The sequence below is a fragment of the Vulpes vulpes genome, chromosome 13, assembly GCF_048418805.1.
Source record: "Vulpes vulpes isolate BD-2025 chromosome 13, VulVul3, whole genome shotgun sequence".
Lineage (NCBI taxonomy): Eukaryota > Metazoa > Chordata > Mammalia > Carnivora > Canidae > Vulpes > Vulpes vulpes.
In genome coordinates, this window is record NC_132792.1 from 157,780,795 (window position 1) to 157,793,118 (window position 12,324).

At 33.6% G+C, this 12,324-nt stretch overlaps 1 protein-coding gene across 2 annotated transcripts in view; it reads right to left on the reverse strand.

Annotated features, from left to right (window-relative positions):
* The window catches only part of KIF14 (kinesin family member 14), a 54,497-nt gene that overhangs the window by 17,049 nt on the left and 25,124 nt on the right, over positions 1 to 12,324 (reverse strand). For both annotated transcript variants that reach the window (XM_072733685.1, XM_072733684.1), the window contains 5 exons: positions 11,786 to 11,938; positions 9,390 to 9,516; positions 6,672 to 6,765; positions 5,725 to 5,857; positions 3,387 to 3,487 (listed from right to left, as the gene is read on the reverse strand). In XM_072733685.1, coding sequence (XP_072589786.1) covers positions 3,387 to 3,487; positions 5,725 to 5,857; positions 6,672 to 6,765; positions 9,390 to 9,516; positions 11,786 to 11,938 — 608 coding nt within the window. The remainder of the gene's footprint in view (positions 1 to 3,386; positions 3,488 to 5,724; positions 5,858 to 6,671; positions 6,766 to 9,389; positions 9,517 to 11,785; positions 11,939 to 12,324) is intronic.

Consider the following 12,324-nt stretch of genomic DNA (forward strand, 5'->3'; position numbering starts at 1 on the left):
TTCAAATGTATTTTTCCCCATGAGTTCCTACAAGAAAAGCAAAAATATGATCATAGGGAGAGGAAATATCAACTCTCAATATGACTGGTAATAGGAGGAAGAAATATCAGTTCTCAAAGGTAACAGTTTTTGCACTTAGGAATGAAAGGAAAGTTATTACTACAGTAAGTTATTATTACAGTAAGTCTAAACTAGGAAAACTTATTCTTTTAACACTATCATAGTTAAACAATGTTAAACAAAATGCTTGTCACATTCCTTTCAAAAAATTTTTACTTAACCTCAGGGCAAATTCTACTTTTAACTGCCCAAAGTATGTATCAAAATTTATAGGCAGCCAAACCAGTCTATTTTATCGCAGAGCAGCTTTGGCATATTGTTGCCCAGTAGCAGTTCCATAATTAAGAATCTGTCAGTGTTTCCATTACCTGCAGGCATTCTCAAAGTTTGCAATTCTGTCATAAACATTCTTACAAGGCTGAAACTTCATACACAAGGTCTCTGACCGAGAGCAATTTATTTTAAAAAAAAATGATACTTTTAAATTATAGAAGTTCTCAAAAAAAATCTCTACCAAGTGAAACACCTAATTTCAAAATCTTGAAAAATATTTAAAGAAGTTTTAATTTTTTGGTAACAATTTAAACTTCTGTTGGTTCCCTAATTATTAATCTAGAAGTGGGCAGAAAACAAGATGTAAATTACCACCATTCAATAAGCTAAAATTTTAATGTTTGTTATTTATTTAAAATTAATTTTTAAAATTCAAGTATAATTAACATAGAGTGTTATATTAGTTTCCGGCGTACAACACAGTGATTCAGCAATTCTATACATTACTTGGTGCTCATCACAGTAAGTATACTCTTAATCTCCTTCACCTATTTCACCCATCCCATCTCTCACCAATGTTCATTAATTATTAGTGTTCATAGTGTGATCACAATTCTAAGTACACCAAGTTTATATCTGTTTATAAAAAAATATAATAAGAAACCAGTAATTATAAATTCTAAAGGGATTTATAAATCACCCTCTAATGAATTTGTAGTTCTGGTCCGAATTTTTGGAAGGCTATGTTACTCCAGGTTAGCTTAAGTACCCCAAACCCTTCTGCCCAGTTTCCCCCAGGGGCCATCTTTAGCTCATTTTGGAGAACCCAGCTCTGTTCTGAAGTCCTCAAGATGAATCACCTGAAGATCTCTGTTTATTGGTATTCAGAAATCAGATAGTCTCTGTATTCCAAGATTTAGTCTTACCTAATACATACAAGCACTCAATAATAAGAGCTGCCATTTATTCAATACTCATCCACTGCAGTGAGAGTTCTACATACTTTATTTCTGATTCTTTTTTTTTTTTTTAATTTCTGATTCTTAATAACTACTTCACAAAAACATCATCAGTCCCATGGTGGTCATAGTAGCAGGAGAAGCAATTGTTTTTATGACCTCACTTAAACTTAGAGATAGGCTCTGTAGAATAGATATGTATCATTGTCTCCATCTCATCAGATAAGAAAACTGAAGCCTAAAGATGTAATGTTCACTTGCCTATGGTCAGACTCAGCTTAAATCACTCTGTTATACACCTGAAACTAATATAATACCATATGCTAACTATACTGGAATTAAAATTAAAAATTTAATGAAAAAAAGTTGAACCTAGGACTCTGACATGAGCCTGTGGACTTTTTTATTATAGTATATTGTAGGGGATACAGATATGTATCCTATGCTCAAGGAACTCAGAATCTGTTTAAAGGACATGCTTTGTATTTCTTTCAGCTTATTATGTCTTGGCTATTTCTTACTGTAGCTTAGCAGTTACCATGTAGCAAATAGAACAAAAATAACAGGAGGAAGAGTTGCTCTAAAGTAGTTCCTCTCTTTGAAATTTTATAAATGAGTTTAAAATAAGCACAGTCAAAAACAAGAAAGGCATGAAAAGGTCTGCAAACCCAAATGGATTCTGAGCTTCAGCTAAAGGTAATGAAGTAAAAAAAAAAAAAAAAGAAAGAAAGATTTTATTCTGTTCTTTCATATGCAAAAGAGAGGCAATATGGCATAGTGGTCAAGAAAATCAGGATCTTTGGAGTCACTCAAACTTGGATTTGAGTATTTGAGTGCCAGCTCTTCCCTTATCAGCTCTGTGAGTTTGGACAAGTGATAACCTCTTTAAATCTTCAGTCTCTTCATCTGTAAAAGGTGGGTTATGACAACACTAACACATAGTTTTGTGTAAAAAAATACATGAGATAATACTTAGCAAACAATAAATGTTTTTCATAATGATGATGCTTCTGTTACATGGATGAATGCTACTGACTCTTACATCCTGAAAATTCCCAAATCCCTCCTTCCAAGTTCTAGACCTAAATATACAGATTTAGATTCTCAAATCTGTAGACTCTCCCTGGGATTTCCCTGGGAATCTCAAACTCATTGTGTCCAAAAATAAACTCATCTCACCCTCCATCTCAGAGAACACCACTTTCCTCTAGCCAGTCACCCTTGTTAGACCATGATTCATCCTTGAGCCCTTTACCACCCTCAGCCCCACAGCTGGCCAAGTCCTTTGTGATTCTTTCTCTTGAATATGTATAAAACCGGACTTTCTTCTCCAGTCCTTCTGCCTGACCTGATCTGGGATCCTTATCAACTGTTCTTCTAGTTTCTTCAATTCCTGGTCTTTGAGGACAGAGTGTTTTTTATTCATCTTTGTATACTCAAGACATAGCAGACAGTAGTCTTGTTTCAAAACCAAATGAATAAATATTTATTTAAAAAGAAGTCTTTGTTTAAAAACCAAACTAAGCAGCTAAATTGGTTCCAGGACCAAGGCCTTTCTATTATTTTGCCCCTCTGTTATCTAAGCGTGTGAGGTCTAAACAGAACTAGTTTTTCCTTGAAAAGCATCTATTCACCATGGAAGTCTTTTAGGTTTTTAGTTAATAAACAGCATTTGTCATATATAGAAGTTCTCTATCACCATGATTTATTCTTCTGTGGTGCTCACACTAACTTGACAGCATTTCAAGTTCTATAACTTACAAAAAAATATCATAGAATATGCCAACTTCTTGAAAAAGAGTAATTTAAAAGTAATAAACACTATTCATTTTTATAGGAAATTAGATTTATGCTATTCTAAGTCACTCTTAAGATTTATATGGTAAGATGCGGACAATTTTGTTTCTATTCTGACTAATAAACAATTTAATGCCCCAAGTGCTATAATTTCATCAGTAACATACTATTTTTCTTATATTACTGGGATCCCTGCACAGACATATCCATTACGACAACAGATAGTTCTTTTAAAATAAGGAAATGATATATATACGTATTCCGAGAACAAAAAAACTAGTAATAAAATGTCTTTACCTCCTTCTAGAAAAGGAAGAAACTGGCACATTTGTAATGTCAGGTTCCCATTCATCTTCAGGATCACAAAAGACATCTTCACTCTTGTTACTATTATTACTCTAAGGAAAATAAAATACATGGTTTCTATTAATTTGGGTTAAAAATATTCGGCAACTGGGGCAACTGGGTGATTCAGCTGGTTAAATGTCTGCCTTTGGCTCAGGACATGATTCGAGGGTTCTGGGATCAAGTTCTCTCTCTCTCTCTCAAGTGAATCAATAAAATCTTTTAAAAAAAAAAAGGAAAAAGAAAAAGAATAATCTGACAACATTAAGATTCAATCATTACCTGGTCAGATATATTAATCATGATAATAATCTGAATTTTATCTTATTTTATTATTTTTTTAATAATCTGAATTTTAAATATTTAAAGTAATATTAAAGTTCTAGCAAAATACTATACACATTGAGCTTGATTCAGAAATAGTGTAATTATATAGAAAAATAATCTAAGAATATTGCAATGAACATTGCAAGTAAGAAGTTAGATAATAATGAAGGTAACTCACCTACCACATTTTAATGTATATGACAAGGCAAGAATGATCAAATTACTTCAATATGGTTTTTTGTTGTTCTAACTACACAGGCAATCCACACTCATTGTAGGAAACTTGGAAATCATGAATACATATAAAAAAACACACAAAAATGTAACTACTTACAAAACCATCATTTAGAGATAAACACCGTCAGTTTCTTTCAGTCTTTTTGGATTTTCTGTTATGAATAATATACCTTGCGTTCCTGGAATTAACCCTACTTGATCATGGTGTAGGTATTCTTTGAGTGTATGTTTGGGTTTGATTCACTGATATTTTCTTTTCTTTTCTTTTCTTTTTTTTTTTTTTTAAGATTTATGTACTTATTGGGGGGAGAGAGAGAGAGAGCGAGCGCAGTGAGGAGGGGAGAGACAGATAAAGAGAATCCTAAGCAGACTTACACTGAGTGTAGAACCCAACCTGACGCTTGATCTCACAAGCCTGAGATCAGGATTTGAGCCAAAAACAAGAGTTGGATGCTTAACCAACTTCACCACCCAGGAATCCCTGATTTATTGATATTTTTTTCAGGATTTTTATAGCTATGTTCATGTGAAGATTGGTTTGTAATTCCCTTCTGAATCATCTTTTCAGGTTTTGTGGTTTTCATTTGGTTTGATTTTAATCAGTTTTTCTAGCATCATAACGGTGACACTTTCTATCCTTTGCTATGTTCCAGAAGTTGAAACACAATTATATTTATCTGTTCTCTTTTTTATTTAAGTAAGCTCTACACCCAACATGGGCCTTGAATTCATGATCCTGAGATCAAGAGTCGCATGCTTTACAGACGGAGCCAGCAAGGCACTCTTGTTTTCTGCAATTTAAAAGAGCTTCCCCATAAAACTGATTGGGACCAGCACTTTTTAGCTTTTTTTGTTTGCTTGTTTTCTTGAGACTAGTTGACAAACTTTTCAATTTATTGCATGGTTATTCATCCATTAAGTCAACTTTCATAATTTATCTTTTTCTAGAAAGTCTTTTCTAGAAAATTATCAAATTTATTAACATAAAGTTTCACATGTAAAATAATTTTTAAATGCTTTTGATATCTTTGTATAAATGCCATCACCCATTCCTAAAATCATGTTTATCTTTTTTTTTTTTTTTAAAGATTTTATTTACTTATTCATGAGAAATACAGAAAGAGAGAGAGAGAGAGAGAGAGGCAGAAACACAGGCAGAGGGAGAAGCAGGCTCCATGCAGGGAGCCTGACGTGGGACTCGAACCGGGGTTGCCAGGATCACGCCCTGGGCTGAAGGCAGGCGCTAAACCGCTGGGCCACCCGGGCTGTCCCACATGTTTATCTTTTTAAAGAGCCAGATCTGCAGTTTGATTTCTAATTTATCAATTATTGCTTTTATTTTTCATCATTCCTTCATTTGCTTTCCTTTGTTTTATTTTCTAGATTAACTAGTTTATTTTCATTTGTCCATTAAACAAATCAAACATTATAAACTTTCTTCTTTCTTTAAGCTAAAAAGTAAAATTCTGAAAACACAATTACAAATGTATGTGAACAGATTCATCACTAAATTTCTCTATTACAGGTGTAACTATATTAAAATAAATCAATAAAACCCCATCTACAGGCAAAAGTAAAATAAACATACATAATTGTTAATACTGGTTGGTTTGAGTAATGCAAATTGCCTTTTCCTTTAGTAGCCAAATTTTCTCTACTAAGAACATGTTACTTGTATATTTTTTTATTTCAAAACATTTACAGAGATTTTAATAATATTCCAAACCTCATAAAGTTCTTTCATTGCTGCAAGCTTGGATTCAAACTTTTCCAAACTCCAGAAAGTTGAGATCCCTAGTTGTAGGTTACGAACCCGAACACAAGTGTCAGAACTACTTCCTTTATCTGATACATCATGTCTGAAAGAAAAACCAAAGAAAAATGCTTATCTTAAAACATACATACCCATTTATAAGAGTTTTCTGAATTAGAAACTTCTATAAAAAAAAAATCAATCCACTGATTAAATCTTTCCATTGGTAAGCATTTTTATTACAGTAAAAAATCATGTCTAGCATATACCATCTAAAAATAACTTCTTATGCAAAGATTTTAAAAATAAAATCCTAATTAGGTATATCTCTTTCCAAATGTGTAATACTAGTAAGTTTGCAGCTCAAAAGAAGATTAGTAAATTCCTAAAATGTCTAAGATTATTCTCTTCATAAAATATGTTTTTAGAGGATCCCTGGGTGGCGCAGCGGTTTGGCGCCTGCCTTTGGCCCAGGGCGCGATCCTGGAGACCCGGGATCGAATCCCACATCGGGCTCCTGGTGCATGGAGCCTGCTTCTCCCTCTGCCTGTGTCTCTGCCTCTCTCTCTCTCTCTCTGTGACTATCATAAATAAATAATAATAAAAAAAAACATTTAAAAAAAATAAAATAAAATAAAATATGTTTTTACATGCATACTTAGTATATTTAGCAGGGTACATTCATGCTTTAAGTCTTTTACTACAGAGTAAGCTCTGAAAGGAGAATCCGAATTTGTCACTGGAATTCTGATACCATTCTCTCCCAGACAGGCAATATAGATGTCATGTCTTTACAGAAACTAAACTTAGAAATCAATCATATAAAGGCCAGTTAGTTTAAAGCAAAGAGTTACTTTATAATTAGTTACATAAAACTAGTTATATTTAATTAGTCATTTTAATTATAATAAGTTGCTCACCTGCCAAAAACATAACATTTTTTAAATTTATTGCTGATGGCATTGGCTTCCTGAATCATCATTGAAAGTTTCATGGAGCTCCAATTTGTCTGAACTAGTAGGAAGCACACAGAGAAGATTCAAAATACATATATGAGCCCTGACATATCTCTAAGCAGAACCACTCCTGGAAAAAAAAATATTGATTTTAAATAAATGGTTTTAGCTATTTATTGCAGAAACTAAGGGCAATACTTGAGTAACTTTTCCTCAAAACTGAAATAAAATACTCTTCACAGAAAATGAGGTTTTTCACCTGTGAAGACACGGAAAAAAACTGAAGGTGATATAGAAAGTTGATAAAGGATTTTGTAAGAGAGGAAATGCCAAAGACAGTGCTTTGTCTTCTAATAGTTTTAAAGATTGTTTTCTAATTTATTTTTTTCTCAATTTCTGATTTGTTTAAAGTATCGGGTAAAGCATACTATAACCTTACTTATATAAAACCACAATCCTTTTTTATCTTGCCTGAAAATTAAAACAAGCCAACAAACAAACATATATTTTAGGACATCAAAAAAGAGAAACAAAAAAAAAAAAAAAAGAGAAACAATAGGCCACAATTCCATTTGCCTAATTTAAAATTAAGATTTTATCATAAATATTTTCTATCTCAAACTTACAACCAATATTCCATTAGAACTTTTTTTTTTTTAAAGATTTTATTTGACAAAGAGAGAGAGAGCACAAGCAGGAAGAGTGGCAGGCAAAGACAGAGAATAGAAACAGACTCCCCACTGAGCAGGGAGCCCAAATCAGGACTTGATTCCAGGACCCTGGGATCATGACCTGAGCCGAAGGCAGATGCTTAAGTGACTGAACCACCCAGGTGCCCCTAGAACATTTTTTTTGAAAGGGTAAAATTCATTATATACATGGTAAAAAAAAAAAAAAATCCAGTATTCATTGGTAGGCCCTGTTTTTAAGCTCTAAGAACAAAAAGATGTATTAGTATTTATTTACCTCTCACAACAGATACAACAAGCCTTAATAGTCTCAGATTTAATTAAAAATAGAAGTTAGAGTACTACCAAGTATTCTTCCTAAAAAAAAAAAAAAAATTGAATCTGAATCTGACAGGCCTGAAGAAATAATGAGCACTTTATAGCAATATTAGGGACAGAGGAACCCATTAAGCAACACCATGGAGATCCAATATCAAGAACCAGAATGTGGGAAACTACAGGATAAATAACCTGGTTTCTTCAATAAGCAAATTACAAGAAGAAAGAGAGAGATAAGAAAAACAAATTTACAGATTAAGAGATTTTAAAAAAGGGTACCTGGGTGGCTCTGTCCATTAAGCATCCTACTCTGGGTTTTGGCTCAGGTCCTGATCTCCTGAGTCATGGGATCTGCCGTTTTGGGCTGGCTCTGTGTTCAGCAGGGAGTCTCCTCAGGGATTCTCTCCCTCTGCCCCTCCCCCCACTCACACATGATCTTCTGCTTGCTTTCTCTTTTTAAAATAAATAAATAAATGTTTTTTAAAAATGGGGGCTCCTGGGTGGCTCAGTAGGTAGAGCACGTGATTCTTAATCTTGGGGTTGTGAGTTTAAGACTCACTTTGAGCATGAAGCCTGCTTAATAAAAATGAAAAATAAACAGAAAAAAAAAAAGAGACTTAGGAGCACCTGGGTGCCTCAGTTAAGCTTCTGATTCTTGATTTTGGCTCAGGTTGTGATCTCAGAGTCCTGAAATCAAGCCACACATCAGTCTCTGTGCTCTGCTTGGAGTCAGCTTGAGATTCTCTCTCTTCCTCTACCCCTCCCCTCACCCCACACTCCTGCTCACACAGGCACTCTTCCTCTCTCTCTAAAAAAATAAATAGATAAATCTTTTTAAAAAATAATAATAATAAAATAAGACTTATAAGACATATCTACCAAACACAATGTGTGGATCATGTTTGTACCTGATTCAAACAAATAAGACATAAAAAAATTTATGATATAATCCAGGAAATCTGAATGTAGACTAGAAATCTGATGAGTGTAAGAAATTAACATTTTTAGTTTTGATAACAGTATCATGGTTATGCTTACAGAGTGACAGAGAAAGAAAAGAGAGTCCTTATCTAATGCAGAGATAACATAGTGAAGTATTTACAGATCAGTGATATGATGTCTTGGAGTTGCATCACAACAGTCTAGGGAGACAGGAGGACTGAGTATGGCTAAAACAAGATTGAACACGTGTTAGAGATTGAAGTTGGATGATTAAGTATATAAGAGTCTATTGTAGTAATCTCTACTTTTATAGTTTGTTTGAAATTTTCCATGAGAAAAAGTCATTAAAAATATGCCATATTCTATACAGCAATACAGAAGTACACACAAAAAATAACATCCAAATGAAAAAGATGAAGTACCCAATGTTTAATTCAATCTAGATGTAAGACCTAAAAAATTAGAATAAGAGATTGCATTTTTGAAAACATACTACACATTAAAGTAACACTTGAAATTTTGTTTACTATTTGTTTACGTAAATAAAACTAAATATTCTAAAACTGAATATTCTAAACAATCATGCATACAAATTTATTTAGATCCAAAAAAAGTCAGAAACATCAAGAATAATTTTTAATATACAAAGGCAACTAAGTCTAGTATTTTAATAATAATATGAAATACCATACACAACTTTAGAAAATGCCTGCTATAATCATCATATACTCACTTAAAAAAGTTTTCTCTCTATTATTTTGATTTTGCAGTAATATTTGTACTTCTTTAGCAATTTTTTGCTTCTCAGTTTCTAAAGCTTCTAGAATTCTTGCATGGCGGATACTGTGGTCTTCTAAAGCCTAATTGAAATTCATTCACATAGACCCATACATGAAAATATACAAATAGAGAAATTATAATTGATAACGGTAACACGGTAATTAAAACCCATTTACAATACACATTTTATTAAGCATACATGTTTTACATGTTTTATTAAGCATAAAAGGCCTTTAAAAAAGTGATCTATAAAAGAAATTTATAAAATTTTCCCCATAACAAAATTATTAGGAATTTTTGATAACATAAATTAATCTTGTTCTTCCCATTGATAGAAAGTAAAAAAATCCTTAGAGGAAAAAAAATAAGAGAAAAAACTGCTCAAAAGAGCCCACATTCAACCCTCTTACACTGTTGGTGGGAATGTGAACTGGTGCAGCCACTCTGGAAAACTGTGTGGAGGTTCCTCAAAGAGTTAAAAATAGACCTGCCCTACGACCCAGCAATTGCACTGCTGGGGATTTACCCCAAAGATTCAGATGCAATGAAACGTCGGGACACCTGCACCCCGATGTTTCTAGCAGCAATGGCCACAATAGCCAAACTGTGGAAGGAGCCTCGGTGTCCATCGAAAGATGAATGGATAAAGAAGATGTGGTTTATGTATACAATGGAATATTCCTCAGCCATTAGAAACGACAAATACCCACCATTTGCTTCAACGTGGATGGAACTGGAGGGTATTATGCTGAGTGAAATAAGTCAATCGGAGAAGGACAAACAGTGTATGTTCTCATTCATTTGGGGAATATGAATAATAGTGAAAGGGAATATAAAGGAAGGGAAAAGAAATGTTGGGAAATATCAGGAAGGGAGACAGAACATAAAGACTCCTAACTCTGGGAAACGAACTAGGGGTGGTGGAAGGGGAGGAGGGCGGGTGTTGGAGGGGAATGGGTGACGGGCACTGAGGTGGACACTTGACGGGATGAGCACTGGGTGTTTTTCTGTATGTTGGTAAATTGAACACCAAAAAAAAAAAAAAAAATTAATTAAAAAAATAAATAAATAAATGAAAATAAAAAATAAAAAAAAAAGAGCCCACATTCAAGAACATTTGTTGACTAAATAAAGCTTAATTTAAAAGATACCACAAAAACCTTATTTGCCACAAACAGACCTTATAATAGTCCATTAATAATTACTGTTTCAAGATTTAGACAGCTCTGTTTTTTCTTCTAAAATTCTCTCAGGTGGTTCACCAGCTACTTTGTGTCCTAGAATTGACTAGTTACATATTATCACCATAATATAGTACCAGAACTTTGGGGTTACTAAACATATTTTCTTCTACTCACCCTGTCACCACAAAACTTGGAAAAAAGAAAACTAAAATTGCTATTTGAGGATAAAACTTTGAGGTTAAGATATGAGGAATCAGAGCAGAGATGAAAACAGTGCTGCTCAAACTTTAGTATTTGTCAAAAATCCCATGCAAGACTTATTAGAATAGTTCGGGACCCCACCCCTAGAGTTTCTGATTTAGGAGTTCTGAGGCCTAAAACTGCATTTCTAACAGTAATGCTGATGGTGCTGGTCTAAAGACCATACTTTAACAACTGCTAATATAAGGAGAAAGAATAGCAAAAAAGTTGATAAAAAGGTAATTGAAGATATTAAAATACTGACAGTCTGGTTTTATACTTTAGTCTTTGTACCTTAATTAATGTGAGTTAGCCCCTGAAAGATGTCTCTACCCTCACTGACATGACAAAAGTTTCAGTGCCTGAGCTCATAGGACTGGGGTAATGAACGCCTACTGTGAGTTCTCTGAGGAGTCACTCAGGCAAGAAGCCTGCTGACCACACTTGCCATAGATGGATAATGCTTCATTCTGACATTAGGATATGACCCAGCATAAGAGCTGTGCCTTTCTTCCTTTTACACATTGTGCCCTAGCACTAATTCATTCATTTATATTATCTGGCCTGACTGATCACAGGATAGTTGTGGAGGCATAAAAGGGGAAACTGTAATGGAACCAGCTGGAAATAAAAAACTCTATCCCTTTCAAAATGTTTGTGTGATGATGTGTGAGCAGAGCTGTGAGCATTACCAGGTTGTAAGCTTTTAGGCAAGAAGAGCCCTTCTCATAAAATAAAAATAAATAAAATCAAATAATATGATCCAAAACAAAAACAAAAACAAAAACAAAAAAAAGAGGAGGAAAAGCCCTTTGCATCAAGAGACCCAGATGCAGTCAGTGAGTTCTTAAAAAAAAAAAAAAAAAAAAAAAATCCACCTGTTGCTCAGAATAGAGCCAACTATTTACAAGATGAAATTATTTACCTGTTTTGCAGCCAAAGTCTCCATTTCTAACCGCTTTTTGTTGACATAGATTTCCTGTTCAAGTCGCTGTTTTGTCTTTTCTAATTCCTCAATTTTGTCATTAGCCTTTTGATTATTTATTTCCTGCATTTTCTTCCTTTGAGATTCTTCTATCTTTAAAATATAATAATAATAAATAATGGGCAAAACACATAACATTTTTTCAAAAATAATATAAAAAATATACAAGAGTCCATTTCTTTAATCAATGTATAAGAAATTGATTCATCAATAGAAAAATTGCCCTGTAGTTTCTTTACCTCATTCAGCTTAACTAGTCTAATTTAAAATAAGCATCACTAGTCAAACCTTCTAGAGCACTCTCCTCTAAAATGGGTTGTGGGAATGCACGATGACCAGCAAACTGGAGAGAACCATGGGTTCAAGTAGGTGGAGGACAGAAGCTTCTCTATTTTTTCTTCTTATTCCAGAAGCCATTTTTCTACTGCTAACCTGTTTTCCAAAGTAAAATTAAAGCAGGCCAAGACTCACTTAGTTTT